Source organism: Leishmania mexicana, chromosome 18 (genome assembly GCF_000234665.1).
Source record: "Leishmania mexicana MHOM/GT/2001/U1103 complete genome, chromosome 18".
NCBI classification, from domain to species: Eukaryota; Euglenozoa; class Kinetoplastea; order Trypanosomatida; family Trypanosomatidae; genus Leishmania; species Leishmania mexicana.
The window spans coordinates 226,955-246,485 of NC_018322.1; the positions used below are offsets into that span (position 1 = coordinate 226,955).

The 19,531-nt window shown below is 57.7% G+C and overlaps 4 protein-coding genes across 4 annotated transcripts; all 4 read left to right on the forward strand.

Moving 5' to 3' along the window:
• Positions 1-1,591: 1,591 nt before the first annotated feature.
• LMXM_18_0590 (putative RNA binding protein) lies at positions 1,592-2,854 on the forward strand (the record flags this gene model as incomplete). Its single annotated transcript, XM_003874024.1, has 1 exon — positions 1,592-2,854. One exon carries the CDS (start codon positions 1,592-1,594, stop codon positions 2,852-2,854), a length of 1,263 nt encoding a protein of 420 aa, XP_003874073.1.
• Positions 2,855-7,647: 4,793 nt separating this feature from the next.
• Positions 7,648-8,028, forward strand: LMXM_18_0595 (hypothetical protein; the record flags this gene model as incomplete). The annotated part of the gene is made up of 1 exon (XM_003874025.1): positions 7,648-8,028. The coding sequence occupies one exon, from the start codon at positions 7,648-7,650 to the stop codon at positions 8,026-8,028; it is 381 nt and encodes a 126-aa protein (XP_003874074.1).
• Positions 8,029-9,809: 1,781 nt separating this feature from the next.
• On the forward strand, positions 9,810-11,720 carry LMXM_18_0600 (conserved hypothetical protein; the record flags this gene model as incomplete). The annotated part of the gene is made up of 1 exon (XM_003874026.1): positions 9,810-11,720. One exon carries the CDS (start codon positions 9,810-9,812, stop codon positions 11,718-11,720), a length of 1,911 nt encoding a protein of 636 aa, XP_003874075.1.
• Positions 11,721-17,064: 5,344 nt separating this feature from the next.
• LMXM_18_0610 (metallo-peptidase, Clan MA(E), Family M41) lies at positions 17,065-18,861 on the forward strand (the record flags this gene model as incomplete). The annotated part of the gene is made up of 1 exon (XM_003874027.1): positions 17,065-18,861. The coding sequence occupies one exon, from the start codon at positions 17,065-17,067 to the stop codon at positions 18,859-18,861; it is 1,797 nt and encodes a 598-aa protein (XP_003874076.1).
• Positions 18,862-19,531: the final 670 nt, after the last annotated feature.

Consider the following 19,531-nt stretch of genomic DNA (forward strand, 5'->3'; position numbering starts at 1 on the left):
CGTTTGCCTGCTGCCTTTTTTTTTCTCTGTCCCTGCGGCGCTCGCTTGTCTTCTTGCCTGACCGAAGAAAAGACACGCGAAAAAGAAAAAAAAAACGGTGTTGTTGTACTCTCTCTCTCCCTCTCTCTGTGTGTATGTGTGTGTGCATGTGTGCAGGTGATTCGCGCTGCGATTGCTTCTTACAGTCTCCTATCGGCTTGTGAACATTTGTTCGTCGTCGTCGTCGTCCATTCTCTTCCCTCGTTCACATTTTTTTTTCGCCTTTTCGCGTTTGCTTCTGACCCCCCCCCTTCCCTTTCCCTTGTGAAGGTGTGGCAAAAACAAGCAACGGTACAGAAACGCAACAACCACAAAAAAGAAAAGGAAGAAGGTGCGTATTCTCTCCTGCCTTGCCTCTTGCCTGGCTTGTGTGTATGTGTGTGGATCTCTGACGCTCTGTGCTACCCCGTTTGTGCGATTCCCTCTTCTATTTACTTCTTTCGTTGCTTCATCTGGTCCTTTGTTGTTGTTGTTTTGTTTTCCGTTTGTCTTCTGTTATCTGATTTCGCATTGGTGTTCCGTACGTTTCTAGTTGTTGTTGACTCCCCCCACACCCCCACACCCATACCCTCTCTCTCGTATTCCTTTTCTTCCCTTTCCGCTGTCTCCCTACCGCTACTCGTGCTAGTGTGGTGTACTTCTTGTTTTTTTTGTTTTTTTTTTTCGTGTTACGCGTGCTTGCGTGTTTGCGTTTGTGTGTGTGTGTGTGTGGCTTTCTCTCTCTTTTCTTGTTTTCGGTGGCCACCACCTACGTCCTCTCGCGTCTGCTGGCGCTTGTACTGGGGGACACACAGGCAACAATACACATTCACAATATTACGAAGTACCCTGTGTGCCGTCGTCGCCGCCGTCATCGTTGTCGTATCGTGTTTTATTTTTTCTTTCCGCCTCTGGTTCGCGTTCGTTTTTGTTTGGGGCTTTTTTTTCTTCGTTGTGTATTTCATCTTCAAAAGTAGAAAAAAAAGACAACCAGCGAAAAAAAAATAGTGGAAAAAGGTTTAAAACACACACAAACGCACCAGCCGCTCCCTCCGCACCCTCGCCCACTCTCTGTTCTTGTGTGTTCCCTCCCCCCCCCTCCTCCTCCTCCCCCTCCTACTTTGCTTTTTTTTTGCCTACCATTCTTCCGCTTTGTTATCTGCTGCAAGTGCAAGCATCAGAACTTACTTGGTATATCTATCTAATATATATATATATCGATATATATATATATACTGTTTGCGTCCCTCTCTCGCGCGCGCACACACTTTCAATTCCTCACGTTTTCTGCCCGCTGATTTCCTTCCATCTTTGCCTCATTTTTTTTCTGTGTGTGCGTCTGTGCTTTGGTTTTACTCACTGCGGTTTGTGCGTGTTTCGTGTGCACTTTGTTGTGCGTGTGTGTGTGTCTGCCCATTTATTCGTTGGTTGATTCCCTCTCCCTCTCTTTTTTTTCTGTATCCGTCCTCGCTCTCTTCCTCCTCTACTGCAAGCGGGGTTTCTTCCCTTTCTCCCGGCAAGAGAGGGCACACCGTCGCAAGACAGACAGAGAGGCCCAGCCCATACAAAGGGGATGGAGCGTGCAGCCACTCACAGCCAGAGCATCTACTCCAACGTCAACACCAACAGCAGCAACCCCAACACCTACGGTAACACCGTCTCCTCCTACCTGTCCAACAACAGCCCGAGCGCAGTCATGTACGGCGGTGGTAACAGCAGCAACGGTGGCGCACCTTCGTCCAACTCGGTCGCCACGGTGTACGCCTCTCCCACGCAAGCTTCGCCGAGCCAGGCGATCCGTCAGCAGGCGCAGGGAGCCGCGCAGCAGAATATGAGTCAGTCGCAAACGAGCGCCTCCTTCAACACCTACGGCGGCGGTGCGGCCAGCGGCTCCAGCAGTGGCTTCTTTTACTCCACTCCGTCGGCGCAGGCGCCGGGGGCGCAGCCCATGTACTCTGCCAATCCCTCCACCGCGGCCATGTTCCCAATGCGTGGTGGATCCACCTCCATGACGCCGACGCAGCCCACCCCGACCCAGATGCTGACACCACAGGCCAACGCGGCCGCGGCAGCGGTTTGGACCAGCGCTGCGGCGAACATCAACGCTGGCAGCAAGCTCTTCGTTGGCCAAGTACCTGCAGTGTGCACGGAGGACCAGCTCCGCCCTCTGTTTGCGCAGTTTGGCACTCTGCTGGAGATCAAAATCATGCGGGAGCCGAACGGTCGCAGCAAGGGTAGTGCGTGGGTGCGCTACGAGTTGGAGGAGTCTGCGCAGCGTGCCATCAACGCCCTCAACGAGAAGCACGTTGTGCCGCCACAAACGAACCCGCTGCGTGTGCAGTTTGCCGCACCCAGCACCAACCGTATCCCGCAGCCCCTCTCGGCACTTGGCTCCATCATGCCACCTTCTGCGGTCATGCAGCCGCAGCCGCAGCCAAACTACGCAACCGCAGCGACTTATGCCACCCCGCAGGGCTACGCCGGTGCCACCACAGCGTACATGCAGGGGCAGTACGCGACCTCGCCGAACCTGATGGCTGTTCGTGCCTCTCCACAGCAGCAGGCAGCGGTGCAGTCTGCGTCTGGCAAGATCGAATACCTGCGCAGCAACCAGTCTGGCGGCCTTATCTACTCCACTGCCTCCTCGACCGCTGTTGATGCGATGCAGCAGCAGCAGCAACAGCAACAACAACAACAGCAGTCGCCACAGCAGCAGCAAGTGGTGTACACAACCGGTGGTCAGATGCGCGCCGGTGTCATGTACACCCCGGATGCATTTGCTATGACGAACCAGATGGCTGCCGCGCCTCAGCAGCCGCATCAGTGGTGCAGCTAAAAGCGAACCAACAATTTACGAGGCCCTCTTGTTTTGGTCTCGCTCGCCCTTTCGTCTCATGGTTTGCCTTTTCTTCTTCGTTACGGTGCACATGATACATGCTGTGTGTGTGTGTGTGTGGCGGTATGTGTGCGTATGCATGCGTGTGAGGTTGTCTGTCTCGTATGGCCATTCTCCTCGGGTTCCCTCTGCATGTGTTTTCTGCTCTTACTCTCCTCCTGCCGCTCCTTCCTCTCTCTTCTTCCTCACCACCATTTTTGATCGTCCCCCCTCCTCCTCCCCGTACAGAGCCACTTAATGTGCTTTGCTTGCGCGTGCGTGTGTGCGTGTGTGTGTGTGTGTATGTGTATGTGTGTCCTGGCCAGTGTAAGAGTTTCGGATACTGGGCGGTGAAAATGCTTGCCGCGTGGTGTGCCCCATTTTCTTTCTTTGTGCCTGTGTGTCTGTGTGTATGTGCGTGTGTATGTATATGTGCGTGTGTGTGTATGTGCGTGTGTATGTATGTGTATGTGGTCTTGCGTCTCGCTCGCTTTCTTCAACACCATCTGTAACGCTGTACGTTCCTTCTGTGTAGTTTTGAACAAAAAAGCTTCCTTGCGCCCCCCCCCCCACCCACTCCCTCTCCCCCTCTCCCTCTCCCCCCCCCCTCTCTCTCTCGTTGTCTCTCCTTCGTGCGAATGTGATGCCCAATGTGCTCTGTTTTGGCTCGTTTTTTTTGGCTTTGCGCGTGCGTGTGTGTGTGTGTGTGTGTCGCTGATCTTTGTAACACTCGCACTAGTATAGATGTATATATATATATGTATATATGCATATATATATATGTATATATGTATATATGTGTGTGTGAAAGTATGTATGTGTGTATAAGTATGTGTGTGTGTGTGTGTGTTTATGTGTGTGTAGTCCGTGCGTCTCTCCCCGCCTGTACTTTTCTTCTTGGTTGGTTGGTTGGTTGGTTGGTTGGTTGCCGTGTCACCCCCTCCCTCTCCCCTCTCTTCATGAAATGATTTTTTTGCCAGTTTTTTTTCCATCTCATTTCTTCACTTACGCACGCTCTCTCTTACTTGCCTTCTTTTTTTTTCGTTATCTTTTACCTCTCACTGTTTGCTTCTCTGTCTGTCTGTCTGTGTGCGTGTGTGTGCCTGTGCGTGTGTGTGTGCCTGTGCGTGTGTGTGTGTGTGTGTGTGTGTGTGTGTGTGTGTGCCTGGGCCTGTCTGTGTGTGTGTGTGTGTGCCTTGTGTTTAACGGTGCTCTTCTTGTTTCCTTTTCTCACTTGTCGTCCTTTCCTTCAGCCGCACTTCTCCGCCCTTCCTCTCTCTCTGCCTCCCGTTGCCTCCCTGGCCGTGTCACTGTGAGTGTGTATGTTGGTGTGACGTGTTTGAACGAATATTCGTTTTTTGTTTTGTGGCATTGCAGCGTTTCGGTTCGCTCTGCCCCTCGTCTCTTCGGGTGCTCTTTTGTTCGTCCTCTCACCCCAAACCGCAATTCCCTCTGCCTATCCGCTTGTGTGTCGCGCGATCACTGTCGTGTTCAACTCGGGTCGCCCACCAAGCGCATCGTTAGCAACGAGCCTGTCCCTCGCTCACTCTTGATGGCGCACCCCCAGTCAACCGCCACTGCTGCTCTGCGCCCACCTACGAACCTCCTCCGCCCCCTCCCCGCAAGCATGCAGGCGTTTTACTGGCAGGGATGTGTGTGTGCGTGTGCGCGCTTATGCTTTGCCGACTGGGTTGAGCAAGATACCACGATTGCCGTTGCAGGGGATAGGTGGAGGAAAGTAGCCAAACTTAGCAACACTGCTGAGGGTAGATCATTCCCTCATTGGGGGGATGTCAAGGAGAGCGTTGCTGTCGGGTGGTTCTGGTGTGCCTTGTGACTGGCGAATCCCATCAAAGGCTGTGGGTAGCATTGCATCAGGCTACACACGAAGTCTGTGTCTTTGACGGATGCTAGGCAGTTTCGTCAACACATAGGCACCGCCCCAACTCCCACGAAGAGGGAGAGGGTGAGTAAAATACACGCAGGCGAAGGGACGAGTATCAACGAGCAAAAAAAAATTATGTAAAGCAAAGGCAGCACAGCACACAGCTCGCGCACCCATGTCTCACGTGGCAAGGAGACGACGACACATGTCTCTCCGGTATTCCTGCTCGACGTCTTTCCTCTCCCGCCGCTGCTTTCTTTTTCGTTGTTGTTTGGTTGTTTGCCTTCTTCTTTTTCTCCCTGATTGCCTTCGTCTACCTCCCTGTCTCAGCCTTACTCTCCTCCCCTCCCCCCTTCCTCCCCAAACACATACACGTGCGAGAAAGCACACACACAACGAATCGGCATTCACGTTCCGCGGTGTCGCACGGCTTCTCTTCGCTTTAGCTGTTGCCCCCCCCTCCCCTTCCCCCGTGCCCCGTGCCCCGTGCCCGCTGTGTCTTTGCGTCGTTTTCTCTTCTGTTTTTTCTGCAATAGGGTTCGCTCGCTCGTTTGTGCTCTGGCAGGTGCTTGACGTTTTTTGTTGTTGTTCTGTCTACTCTCTCGCACGGATGTACGGGTTGTGGCCACCCCGTCCCACTGCCCGCCTGAGTAAGGTGTACTCACGTCGTCATGCACGAGCTTCTCACGGGATGCGCGGGGATGTTGGATGGTTGGGACAGTGAGGAGAGTCTCACGCGCTCGAAACGAGCACTCTTGCTCACACTCGCACGCCCCTTGGTTTCACCACCTCTGCATGGCTGCACTGTCCGCCCTCCGCCCTCCGCCCTCCCCCCACCAACCCCAGCCCACATTACACCGTTCCTTTTGCTCCTTTTTTTTCCTTCCACCGAGAAAGCAGGCCGTGATGATGCCGGCCACCTCAGCGTGGTGTCATAGGGTCTGGCACATACCCTTTGTGGGGAAGCCAAGGACTTTCAGCCTGCCATCGTGTGTGGCTGACGGACTCTTAGTGTCGGCTGGCAGGGCTTGACGGACGCTGTGCCGAAGAAACCTGCGGTCACGATCACGTATATAGCAGTGCACTACGAAGCGTGTCAGCAATTCAACAAACATATGCACCCACCAACGTTGTTTTTTTTTTACCTTTGCTGCGCTGCAGTGATGGTGAACGTAATCCTGGACCCAGCCTGCGCTATATGCCGCGGAGCTGGCGTGAGCTGAACGACACCAGACGGTGTCCGTAGGCCCGGCTCCTTGACATAGCTCTAGTGCAACAGAGGTCGCGTGAACCCTTGGTGGTGTGCGTATGCGGACACACGTTGACGTGCTTGTCGTTGCATGGCACGCGTTCTTTTTGTTCAACAAGAGGAAAACAAAATAAAATGCACTGTCTCTGTGGTGGTCGTGGGGCGTCTCTCGCCTTCCCTCTGACACTGGCACACAAGTGGCACCGACATCTCCTCCCTTCTCCGACCCTCTCCCCCTCACCTCCCCCTCTTCCTCCCCGCTTCGGTGTCTGATTGCGTCACGTATTCTCTGCCCTTTGCGCATCTTCGGGCCCTCACTCCACTCGCTCGCCCATTTCCCTCGCCTCTCATCGCGTGAGCGTCGTGGAACACCGCAACAGCGAGGCAAAGGTGAATGGGGACGAAACAGCGTCACGTATGTTGCTGGCACTCCTGCTGGTCGCATGCGGTTTTTAGCATTCCTCCACCTCTGGGGAGGGCACATTTCGCTGCGCTTTTCCGCTACGCTCGCGGGTATAATTTATCCGCTAAGCAGACGTGTGGCCAGGGGTCAGGCCTTGTCGCCGTCCCCGTCGTCACACTCATCTACGTGCGGGTAGCAGCTCTTCCTTTGGGCTGGGCCCATCTGCGTGCGCGTGTACGTATGCAGGCGTCGCACGCCAGTGGTAGTCCTCCCAGCGTCGCAGTGAGCAAGGAGGCTCGAGGAAACAGCCTGAGCGGTGGCCTGTGCGCTATCCGGCGTCAGCGGCACAGCGGATCGCTGTCACTTCCCTAACATTGCCGTGCGTGGGAGGGGGAGTGTAGCGTTACATGGCCCAGCACCGGTCTAGAATCCAAGAAGTAGCCGTTACTCCATAGCTGCGATTGAGGCCGCCCGTCCTGCTGCCAGCGACGAAGGGAAAAGAATATTGAGGGGAGGGAGGAGGAAGTTGCCACCTTCCAGACCGCGTTGCGGCAATCACATGGGTGGCCTTCGCCCGACTTGGCCTTGCGAGTGCGTGTCTGTAATTCCTCGGAGTACGTCTGGCCGGCGTAGAGGGCGCCGTCTGCGCGGTACACGAAGTACTCCAGTCTGTAAAGTCGCCTTGCGCAGGGGAGTTGCTTGATGACTTGATCCAGGGATGCCCTTTGTGCTGTTGTACGTCTTTGGAATCCCCCCCTCCGCTGCTTGATGCAATGGCGTCGTGTGCTTCAGGTGCAAAGGCCACTGACCTGCGTCGGGTGGCACACCACCGGCGTGCGACGCCTGCATACGTACACGCGCACGCAGATGGGCCCAGCCCAAAGGAAGACCTGCTACCCGCACGTAGATGAGTGTGACGACGGGGACGGCGACAAGGCCTGACCCCTGGCCACACGTCTGCTTAGCGGATAAATTATACCCGCGAGCGTAGCGGAAAAGCGCAGCGAAATGTGCCCTCCCCAGAGGTGGAGGAATGCTAAAAACCGCATGCGACCAGCAGGAGTGCCAGCAACATACGTGACGCTGTTTCGTCCCCATTCACCTTTGCCTCGCTGTTGCGGTGTTCCACGACCGTACAGTCGGTTTGCATCCGTCCTGCATCTCGTGCTGCAGCGCTCGTGTTTTTTGATCGGCTGCGTGCCGCCCGCGTTCCCCCCATGGCCTCCCCGGTTGTCTTCATGAGGACTCTTTCGTATCTCTGCAGCCCTTCGTGTTGCTGTCATTCGTCTTTCGTTTTTCATACTCTGTGCTGCATGTCGTGTGGGTTCACCTCTTGCCCTCCCGCCAAACCGTCACTGCTGCGCTCTGCGGAACGCCCTCAGTGCTTTTGTCGCTCTGTGCTGACTATCGTTCTTCCCCGGACGTTTGATTGTCTGGCGACAAGCGCACGCAGCCGCGAGAAGAATCAAGGCATCTGCTCGCGTCGTGGCGTGGGAAAGGTGGCGGGGAGGAGAGGGGCCCGCGAGCGAGCCGCGGCCGCGTGGGGACTTGATAGAAATCCAAAGATGCCTACTCACGAAAAGCTGAGAAAGGCGTAGTCGCACGTCCCGCGTGGTCACCGGCGGAGAACAACAGCACGCACGCGCACACATGGACACAATATAGAGAGAGGGAAGCGAAAGCCGAGACTCTGAGGGGCGTGGATAGGTGGCGGGTGATGGAGGAGCAGAGGTTGCCTGATTGCTGTTCCCGATGGAGAGAATGCGTGTCTGCTTTTATCTTTCGTGTGTGTATGCGTGGATGTGTGGTCGTCTCACAAGTACGGTGCCTCTTTGTGTGTTCTTTTTGTTTACCTGCCCATCTGATCGCGTCTGGGTGTGCGTGATGGGTTCGACCTCACTCAGGCAGAGCGGGGCATGTGAAGTGGGGTGGCAGTCGGAGAGGAAGACGGCAATAGATGGAGAAACCGAACGGAAACGGGAGATGCACCCACGCATTTGGCACGTGTGTATCCATGACCACTTGCGCACGCAGAGAGGCACGTCGTTTTTTTTTCTCGCTGCCTGTGCGCATGCGTACACTTGTTGGCAGAGAAGTAAAGCACTCCCGCTTCAGCGGATCCTGTCGTGTGGCTTTTGTGCCGGCCGCAGTCCACCAATAATCAATCGCTGTCATTTGTGTTGTTGTTCTCCGCACACGTGCCGCTTTCTGCACCTCTACTCACCTCCCTCTATCGTGTACCTCTCTCTCTGTTGTATATGGATAATGATCTCAAGTCGACAGGAGGAGCCCACCAGGATGTTGGTGTGGTTCAGGGGGGTGAGAGGGAGGGGAGGGGCGGAATGCGGGGAGTATGGTCTTCGCTGTGTATCGACAGCAAGCAGCTCAAAGGCTTGCAGGCGTCTCTGCGCACCATTGCCGCAAAGTGTTGACGGCAGCTCCACGTATGCATATCCGCGTGTGTGTGTGTGTGTGTGTGTGTGTGTGTGTCACCGGCGTGTACACCAGGGAACTTCCACGCGTGTCATGACTCTAAACCACAACCCCCTCTACCCACATGCTCTCCATCTCCATCGTCATCTCGCATTGCCTTTCCATCCCAATCTGACGACAACGATGATCTTTGGCGGCGTAGTCAACGCCTTCCTTGTCTCCGCCATCACTGCGCGTGACAGCGTTCACACTCGTCTCTTCTTCGTTCCCTTTGTTTGCTTTATTTCCCTGCCGTGCTCCAACCTCGTACGTCTCTCTCGCGCCCCCTCTTGGCTCCCACCGAGGTGCCAAGCATCACACACGCACAGCCGACAAGCAGCAGCGGCAACCGCAGCTCAAAAGTCGGTGGACCGACCAACTTGACCTTCTACTCCCCCTCCCTCTCCCTCTATTCGACGTACTTGCACCCTTATCTTTAATCCAGATCTCGCTGTACTGGCGCATTCCCGTGACAGGCCCATACACGTATACCTAGCTGGATCCCTCTGCACTGGTGAGAGAGGGGGGCGAGGTCACCTGCGACTCCTGCGTGCGTGCGTGTGTGCGTGTGTGGCTGCCTTTGTGCGTAGCGCGGCAGGAGCTTGGAGGGACGGCGAGGCGGATAAACATATCCAGGCACGCACATGCAGCGAGCAAGAAGTATCGTTGTGCCCTAGTCGACCCCGCCGTCTTCGTACGCTCTCCTTTCCCCCCCCCACCACCACCACCTCCCATCAGCGGCTCTTCTTGCTCGCCATCGCACTCCACAAGCCCTCCGTCTCGCCGCGCCTGCACGCGTCTCCGTGTGTGTGTGTGTGTCCCGAGGCTGTCCTCGAGGGTACGTCGCTCCTTTTCTACATTTGTTGTTCTTTAGTTGTACAGCGTTTTAGCTGTGCTGGATTTGAGGATGAACCCCCACTACGTTGCCCCGCCGCCACCGCAGCCGCAATCGCGGCCGTCCGTGGATTTGGACGACCTCTTCGGAGGTCTTACCGCAACCAACGAACAGAAGCCCTTCCACGCCGCTCCAGGCGAGCCGGCCCCACCCTCGTATGATGCCCTTAACGGCGGGTACTCGTCAGCGCCACCCCCGGCGCATCGTGCTGCTGCGCCGGAGCCGCAGCAGTCGCACAACGGTAACGCCAGCGGCAATCAAAGCTTTTACTACGGAGCGGCCCATCAACAGCAGCAGCAGCAGCCATATGGCCTGCCAGCTGCTGTTCCGGCCTCCGCCTCTCCCTACGGGATGTCGTCTCCGTCTCAAGCGTTCTCGTCGTCGTCGTCGATTACGCCTGGCATGGCACCGCCGCTGCAAACACAACCACAACCGCAACCGCAACAACAGCCGTACGGGGCGGACCCACGCTCTTATGGCGTGTACCCTGCGATGCCCGCAAACGGCATGGCACCAGCAGCTCCTCCGCTTCAGCAGCAACAACCGCATGTGTACGTGCAACCGCAGCCGCAACCGGTCCCTGGGCCAGTGCAGCAGCAGCAGTCGTTTGCCCAGAACAGCAGCAGCAGCGTTAGTCCCAGTGGCGCTGCTGCTGTCGCGGGCCCGACAGCGGCGGCTGGCGTGGGCAGTGGCGCAGCGCCGTCCCGGTCTGCGGAAGAGGAAGACCGTCTGCAGCTGGAGCGCATCATTCGCCTGCGCCGCGAGCTGGAGCTGGAGCAGGAGCGGGAGCAGCGGAAAAAAGAGGAGCTGCAGACGTGGGGCTGCCCTACTTGCACCTTCCGCAACAAGCTCAACGAGGTGAAGTGCGAGATGTGCGGCTCTACGAGGCCTGGGTACACGGCACCCGCTTCGACGGAGTTGCCAGCCCAACTGCAACAACAACAGCAACAGCCTCGTTCCGCGGTGACACCCTCACAGGTCAACGCTGGCGTCACGGACTGGCAGTGTGGCATGTGCCTCGCCCCGAACGAGGCGCATGCGGAGCGGTGTAAGGTGTGCTACGCCTACCGTAGTAGCGGCATCCCGGTGCCGACAACGTCTACGTCTGGTGCCGCGGCCAACACGAACCATAGCGGCGTTGTCTCCAACACGCCCTTCACAACAAACTGGAAGTGCAGCGTCTGCGGTGAGGTAAATCCGCCATCGAAGGCGAACTGCAAGGTTTGCAGCGGGTTCCAGCGCAACGGCACCGCGGTCACGGACGCCGTTACGGCGCCGAGCACCAGGAGCGGCCACGGAGCACAGGCGACTAGCAGCGCTGACCCGCCGCTGCCGACGATGTGGTCGTGCTCCGTGTGCACCTTTGAAAACTCCGTCTCAGCTGCGGTGTGCAAGGCGTGCGAGAGTGGTCAGCGGCCGCGCCACTTGGCCCCCAAAAAGGACAAGGAAAAGTCCACTAGCGGCAAGCAACATGACAGCCGTGGCAGCGGCGGTGACAGTGAGAAGAAAACCTCATCGTCCAAGTCGCAGTGGCCGTGTGGGACGTGCACGTTCTTGAATCCGATTGGTCGAAAAAAGTGCGACATGTGCGGTGCGAAGCGGCCAGAGTCGTACGCCGCGGAGGCGGACACGACGGAGGCACGGGCGGCGGCCAAGCAGGAGGCTCAGGACGACGCCGAGGAGGTGGCATGGCAAGACGATGACTCGGTGACGGAGTGCAACAACTGCCACACAACCTTCACGTTTCTCATCCGCCGCCACCACTGCCGACTGTGCGGGTACGTGTTCTGCGCGCACTGCTCCAACTACTCCGTGCCGCTCACCATGGGCAGCCTCCCGCAGCGCGTATGTGTGAACTGCTACAAGGCACGACTAGAAGAGGAGAGGAAGACGAAGAAGGCGCGCCGCTGGCTGGATAGTTAGCGACGGTGTGTAGACCGATGAGGAGACGCTGGAAAGTGAGGGGATGAGGGGTGGGGGCGGCATGTGTGTTGGGTCTTTTCTGCTCGTACCACTACCACCCCTATGCATGCTTGGGCGCATGAGGGTGGCAACTTCTCCTCCCCCCTCCCCCTGCTTGCTCTTCCGTTCCCTCTCCCTGTGTACGCCTGCCATATCGACAGCTCTCGTTCCCCTCCTGGCTGCTGGTTTCTTTTTCCAAGTACGTCGCCATTATTATTGCTGCTCTTCTTGCTTAGCGTATCTGCTTCTGATGGTCCCGTCCGCCTACGTGTGTGTGTTGGGTGTGTATGGGGGGGCGTCTGCCTCTCTCTTCCCTCCCTTGTTGCCCAACACGCTTGTGGGTGGACTCTCCCGTTTGTGTGTATACGTGTCCGACCTACCTTCCCACCATACTTCCATCGTCCTTCACATCATCTCTCACCATGACGTATTTCAGTGAGCGCTGTTCGATTTCCTCGAGTTGTACGTGTTCTTCTCCGAAATGATCGTGTGGCTGTGCTTGATTTAAGATTGCGCATGTGAGCTCGCTTGTGTCTTGTCTTTTGTCGTTCACCACTTCGCCTGCTGCTGCCTCCCCCTCCCTCCCTCCCTCCCCCACCTTGGTCGTGCACTCTTCCCATTTTCGGTGCCACTCCGTCTGCCTATTGCTCGGATGCGCTGTTTGCTGTCCCTGTGTCTGTGTAGTCGCTTCCACGGGCAATCTTCTCTCTGTCTGTTGCTCCGTTTTCTACATATATACATATACATCTATGGTGAGTGCCGCAGTTGTGGGGCCTCGGGTCGTCGTAAGAGGGGAATACTGCCACCACAGCTGCTATCATCACCTCTTTCTCGTGCCACCGCACTCGCGCGTGACGCCACATCTATGAGGCACTTCTTGTGGAGAGCGGACTCGATGCATATATGTGTATGTGTCTTTCTTTCCACCTTATATGAACGGAGGGTGTGGGGGGAAGGTGAGGAAGAGGACGGCGGATGCAGGCAGCCAGCCACACTGGTGTCGCTGCTCCTTTCGTTGAAATAAAAAAAAACATCACCACCAACACCCCTCTCACACCCACCCCACCCGCCCTCTTCCCACTACTCCCTTATCATCCTCAAGTCTGTTTGTGTGTGTGTGTGCCCAACGGACAGCGATGGTGGTAGTGCCCTTTGTTTTTTTCTGCCTCTATTCTCTGGTCTGTTGTTGTTGGTGTATGTGTGGGTCGCAGCGGGGAGCTGCATGTGGGGTGTTCCCCCCCCCCTTTGCTCCTTCCTCTCTCTCCCGCTGTCGATCCTCTGAGTGGTTCTGGATTTGCTTGACCTCTCCTCAACGTATTTGTGTCGACATGTATGTGTGTGTGCGCGTGTTTGATGATCACATCGTGGTATGTCTCTGTGCTTCTGTACGCTCTTGCTTCGGCGTGTTCATTTCCGAAAAAAAAAAGGTGAAAAGAACGGGACCCGACAACGGGTTCCAGTGAACGAAGTAACAAAAATAAAAGTAGTAACGGGGGAAGAGCGAGGAAGAGCGAGAGCACACCTTGCAGCAGCAGCAGCGGCTGTGGCGGCCGCAGTCGGCCAAGAGTGCGAAGTGCATGCGGCGGAAAGGCACGGAGAGAAGGAAAAAGACGGGGTGGCCGAATCGCGCTCTTCCCCTCCCCTTTTCACCTATCGTGCACCCCTACCGCTTTCGTTGGGTTGGCTCCAGCGCCTCCTCCATATCCCTGTCCTTCGTCCTCATCTCCTCCCTCACTGTGCCGATGCGCACCTGGCGCCTCCTCCTGCTCGCTGTCCACTCACCATGCTCCTCACTGTCTTTCTTCCTCTGTATGGGTGCACTCTCTCTCTCTCTCACATACACACATACAACCATATGCATGCACTCACCACTCACTCCTCACACACCCTCCACCCTCACTGCTCCTGCTGCGAACACGTGCCTTGTTCCGAACGCCCATCAGGTCGGTCTGCCGCCTGATTATTTTCCCTTCGTCATCCTCACGCTTCACTCGCAAGCAAAGAACAAGAGAAAAGCACATCCACAGTTGTCGGTCATCTCGTCTTGTCACCATGGGCTTCTTTGACGCCGATCTCAGCTACCCCACTGTGCGCACGGAGCGCATGAAGCACAAGCGCCGTCGCCTTGTGCAGGGCCCGAACTCGTACTTCATGGACGTGAGCTGCCCGCGCTGCCGCCAGGTGACTGTGGTGTACAGCCACGCTACTACGTCGGTGGAGTGCAAGGGGTGCTCCAAGAAGCTCTGCCGTCCCACTGGTGGTAAGGCGCTGCTCGTGGAGGGCTGCGGGTACCGCCGCAAGCCAGACCACTAATCACGTTCTCCTCTCTTCGCGTACACGCGTACACGCAGAGGAAGCAGGAGGTGAGAGGCGCGCCTGTGATTTTCTCGTTTTATCTTCGCGAATCAAGGCTAGCAGGCGAATAGGAAAAAATGGTGCGGCGTGATGGTGCGTAGGGGGCTCCTGTGGTGAGCAGAGGGAAGGGCATGGGATTGGAAGGCCTCCCCCCTCCCCCTCCTCCTACTTGTGTGTCTCTCATCTCTGCGCTCGCTGCCATCGTCGAGTCCGAGCATGTCTCTGTTTTTTATATTTATTTATTTTCATTTGTGTGCTGTTTCCTTGTCTCTCTTGTCCTCCCTCCCTCCTCCCCCTTCTCTCCGGCTCATGACGCACACTTACACGTGCGCCGAGAGTGGGGAGGGGAGGGGAGGGTACTGATGTGGACGCAGATGTGTATGCCCGTGCCGGCGGCGGGGCGGGGTGCCTCTCATGCGGTACACAAGCATGCACAGACGCATCAACGCAACTGGCACAATGCCCTTGTCCTTTCCCCCCGCCCCCTCCACGATATCTCACGGCGCTCCTGTCGACGTGAATGGGAGTCGCAGTGGCGTCCACCGCTACTGTCGACTGCTACACATATGCACGCATGCATGCATGCACTGCGCACCCATGGGATGGAAGGCATCGCACCCGCACGAAAAAAAAACAAGAAGCAGTAACAACCAGAACACTAGTTGCTCAGCAGCGGATGGCGGGGCTCGAAGTTGCCGTCTCCTCTGCCCTACCCATGCGCCCCACCTGCCCACCCACCCGTCCGCTGCCTTCCCTTTTTTCCTGCACATCCCCGAGGATGAGTAGAGGGCAAAGGGAAGCGTGGCTGAGGGCGGTGGAGAAGACCGTGAGAAACACCGAATGGGCCTCTGCATGAAAAGAGGGCTGCAGACAGCAAGAGAAACCCACTCGTGTTTTGTTGTTGTTTTGAGTGCTGTCGCCCCCTCCCTTTCCCCAACAGCTCTCCTCAGGCCTCCACGTCTGTGCCCGTCCCTCTTCCTTTCCATCTGACGTCCTTACAAGCAGCCCACGGATGCCGTGCGGAACCCTGCGAAGTTCCGCTGCAGTGTAGGTTCTTGCCCCAAGTGCGACGTATCTCTCGTCTCTCTCTCTCGCTGCGCAACACCGCGTTCTGCCACCCACGCATCACTCAGCCCCAACAGCAAGAGTGACACATCCCATGTTCAGCACCACTGCCGTGGATGCCTCTCTCGAGGCGGTGGACGAGGAGACGATTCACGCCTTTCGCATGCATCTTGGAGAAGTGCCCAGAGGCGCGATGGCGGCAACAGCGCAGGAGGCGTCGAGCACACCTGCCGGGTTGAAGGGGACTTCCTCGTCTGCCCTTCTGTCAAGTGCGTTTTCTGGTGTGGCAACCGGATACGGTAAAGACAACGCCGGTGCCGACGACGAAATCCCCGAGTACGCTCTCCCCGATGCGCAGTACATTGAGCGCACGATGCTCCCCCTGCTGCTGCGTGGGTTGGAGGTGGTCGCGCAAGTTCGCCCGCCTGACCCACTCGCCTTCCTTGGTGCCTACATGATCTGCAACAATCCACAGAAGCCGCCATCTAAGAATACTCCAGCCTCGGCGAATGGCCTTGAGAAAGCGAGGCCCAACTCTGTAAGCGCGCCGGTGGACGACTCCGCTTCTCCTGCGCTGGCAGAGGCAGTGAAGCAGGCCATGAACCGCTTTTCCGCCTCCAAGAGCACCACCAGCGCCGCCTCGAAGCCCACCACAGCTGCCGGGGGTGCTCCTTCCGTGGCCAGGAAAAACACCTAGCGGCGCTGCAAGTCGCACGCGTGTTGTCATTGCGATCCCGCTTCTCACCATCCGCGCTGACTAGCGACTTTTTCTTTTTGCGTGCCCGTTGTTGCGTTTTGTGTTGTCCACGATGTACAAGAGCAGCGGCAGCGGCCGATGCTGCAGTGCAGCGAAGAAAAAGGAATGCACAGAGAGGTGGGCCCCCTTCACGGTGTACTGGGCATATGCATCGTCTTGCACTGTATGACGGAGCTGGCAGCGCTGCGCCTTCTCCCTTGCTCCCGGAGGTGGTATGTGCGCCTCTCACTAGGGCGGAACGGGGCCGGGCTCAAGTTGCACAAGTGCATGCCCATCCTCTCTGTAACGCCCTCCCCCCTCCTCTTCCCCGTCCTCCCCCTCTCCCTCGTCGGTTTTCTGGTGTGTCTGTGCATGCACATGTTTGCCGCGCACGCGCGATAGGTGAAAGGGGGAGAACGAGAAGAAGAGCAGCGCTATCTGCACTCGCCATGCTGCATTACGGTGCCCTTGCGATCAGAGACGAATGATTCAGTTTCCGCATCGACTCCGTCCCGCACACAGCCTCACCAACGCCCAACATACATCCCCCCTGCCTCCCTTCCCTCTCTCTCGGCCTGCTTTTCCTTCGTTGCCTTCCTTCCATTCACCTTGGCACGTGATGTGGTGTTGCCACCCTCCCATCGTCATCACCAGCAGCACCGTCATCTGTGCGCATCAACAGTTCCTCTGCCCTCCCCCCTCCCCTCACACCCCACACCCCTCTCCCTCTCTCTACCACCACTCCTTTCTGCAACCCGCCCCCCCCCTCCACCTTCGCGCGCTCACGGTGCAACGCATTCACCCCCCCCCCTGCCTTTGCTGCTGTGGTGTTGGTGGGTACTGCGTGCCTGTGTGTAGGGCGTGTGCCCGGCACCTGCTGCTGCTGCTGCTTCTTTCAGCGCTGCGCACAAGATCGAAGGTCGCATCCGCGCACACGTGCGTTCCCGCCCCCCCCTCCCCCACGGTCTCCCTATCCGGCCCCACCTTCGCTATTCCTTAACCTTTGATCAAGTTGCCCACGGCACGTAATCGCTCTCGCTCTCGTTGCGCCCGTTCACAATCTGCGCCGGCGCTAAGTTGAAAAAGTCGCCGAGACTTCTCGGCTTTAGTGTTCCCTCCCCTACCCCCTTCTTACTAGTCTTCACGGGGATGTCTCTCACCGATACGCAGAGCCCCGAATACCAACGGGGCGTCAACGACGCGGAGAGGCATCGCAGGGCGACAGAGGAAAACTGGATACGGCCCGCCCTCGGCCCCATAGTATGGCTCGGCGTGCCCTTCTTGCTGGCGTGGATGTATATGCGTCGTGTCTCGCTGGGCAGTCCGCTCGGCAGCGGATCCGCCAGCGGCAGCAGCAACCCTTTCACGAGCATGATGGAGCAGATGATGCCTGTCAAGAAGCGGCAGTTTCGCGTCGACGTGAAGGGCACAAAGTTCTCCGACGTCGTCGGCATCCCGGAGGCGAAGGCCGAGGTGCGCCAGTACGTCGACTTCCTCACAGAACCGAACAAGTTCACTCGGCTCGGGGCGCGACTGCCGAAGGGGTGCCTGTTGACGGGGGAACCCGGCACAGGCAAGACATTGCTAGCCAAGGCCGTCGCCGGTGAAGCGAATGTGGCTTTCTTTAGCTGCAACGGTGCGGACTTTATTGAGCTCATCGGTGGCAGTGGCCCAAAGCGGGTGCGTGAGCTCTTCGAGGAAGCGCGGGCGGCCGCGCCGGCGATCATCTTCATTGATGAAATCGACGCCATCGGCTCCCGCGCTGGCAAGCAGGGCGGCTCCGTCAGCAGCGAGGAGAACCGCACCATCAACCAGCTGCTCGCCGAGTTGGATGGGCTCAGCACGAGCGCCGATCCCATCGTTGTGCTGGCGGCCACGAATTTCCAGGACAACATCGACAAGGCGCTGCTGCGCGAGGGCCGCTTCGACCGAAAAATTGCCATCGAGATGCCCGACCTCTCAGCCCGTCGCGAGCTCTTCGAGCACTATCTCCAGCGCATCTGCACCGGTGACCCAAACGGCCGCACAAAGGACGAGAACGGCAAGGAGCTGACGCTAGACACCAGCGTGAGCAACAAGGCGCTGGCAGACCAGCTGGCGGACCTCACGCCGGGGCTGTCGCCGGCCACGGTGGCCACGGTCGTAAACGAGGCGGCACTGCAGAGCGGAATAGCCGGTAAGCCGCTCGTGCAGCTGCCGGGTCTGCTGGAGGCATTGGACAACACGCTGATGGGCCGTAAGCACCGCAATCGCCAGAGCGACCAATCGGCTCGCCGCACCGCGATTCACGAAGCCGGTCACGCCCTGACGGCGTGGATGTTGCCGATCGTGCAGAAAGTGTTGAAGATCAGCGTCACCCCGCGCGGGCACGCGATGGGCTACACGCAGCGCGCCGGGACTGAGTTTCACGAATATCAAACGAACGCGACGCTCTTCGCCGACATGGTGGTCATGCTCGGCGGCCGCGCCGCAGAGGAGGTGATGCTAGGCGACGTGTCGGCCGGTGCGATGGACGACTTACAGCGGGCCACCGACGTGGCGCTCAAGCAGATGCTGGCGTTTGGCATGAGCACACACACGGGGCTGCTGTCGTACCACCCCGATTACACTCAAGCAGGGCGCGACTTCACAACCTTTTCCAACGAGGCCCAGTACCGCGCCGAACTGGAGGCGCAGAAGCTGCTTGCAGCCGCCCACTCCACCGCCGTGGACATCATCAAGCGGCACAAGGACAAAATGGAGATTATGGTGAAGGCGCTACTGGAGAAGAAGGAGCTTTCCACTCGCAACATCGAGGAGCTCTGGGGCCCGCGGCCGTCGACGCCGACGGTGGAGGACATTGTGCACAAGGTCATCGAGGTGACCGGCAGCTACGCCGAGATCACCGCGACCGTTGGTCCGGCGGCGGCAGCGGTGGTGACGCCGAGCATTGCGGGAGTGTATTAGTAGTGATGAGGTGAGAGGGGCATCGAATGGAGAGCTTCTCTGCTCTCCTACGTGTGTGCGTGTTTGTCTCTCGTTGGGCTGCACCCATTTCTTACGGTTGTCTTCCTCACACAACGCACCAGACGCACGCGCTGCACGCGAAAACTCAGCTGTCGGCGGCTGCGCACGCGCGTCTGTTTTTTTTTTCGTTGCTTTCCCTTGCTGTTGCCTTTACTGTTGTCATACCTCGCTGTCATCGCAGTCGTCGTCGTCGTTGCTCGGTACGTGGGGTTTGTTCTGTTGTACGCAGCGGGTGTACGTGTATGTGTGTGTGTGGGCCCGTGTGGGTGCGTGTGTTGACGTGCACGCCTGCTTGTGCGTGGTTGGCTGTGGTGGCCTATTCGTGTGTTGCGCGGCAGGGCGGGCACGGAGCACCGGAGAAGAGTCGGTGTGCGACAGCGAAGAAGAAGCGGAGGAGGGTGGAGAAAGGCGAGGCAAAGCGCAGGCAGGTGCTCACACGTCAAGAGGAGGATCCGCAGGGCGTGCGTGAAGTACATGCATAATGCGTTGCACTCAAGGCACTTCATTCTCTTCTGTCCCTCACCCCTCCCCTCCCCCTCCTCCCTCATCCTAAATATTCATACGCACACATGCGCATCCTCTCCTGCCTGCCTGTGTGTCATTCCTTCAG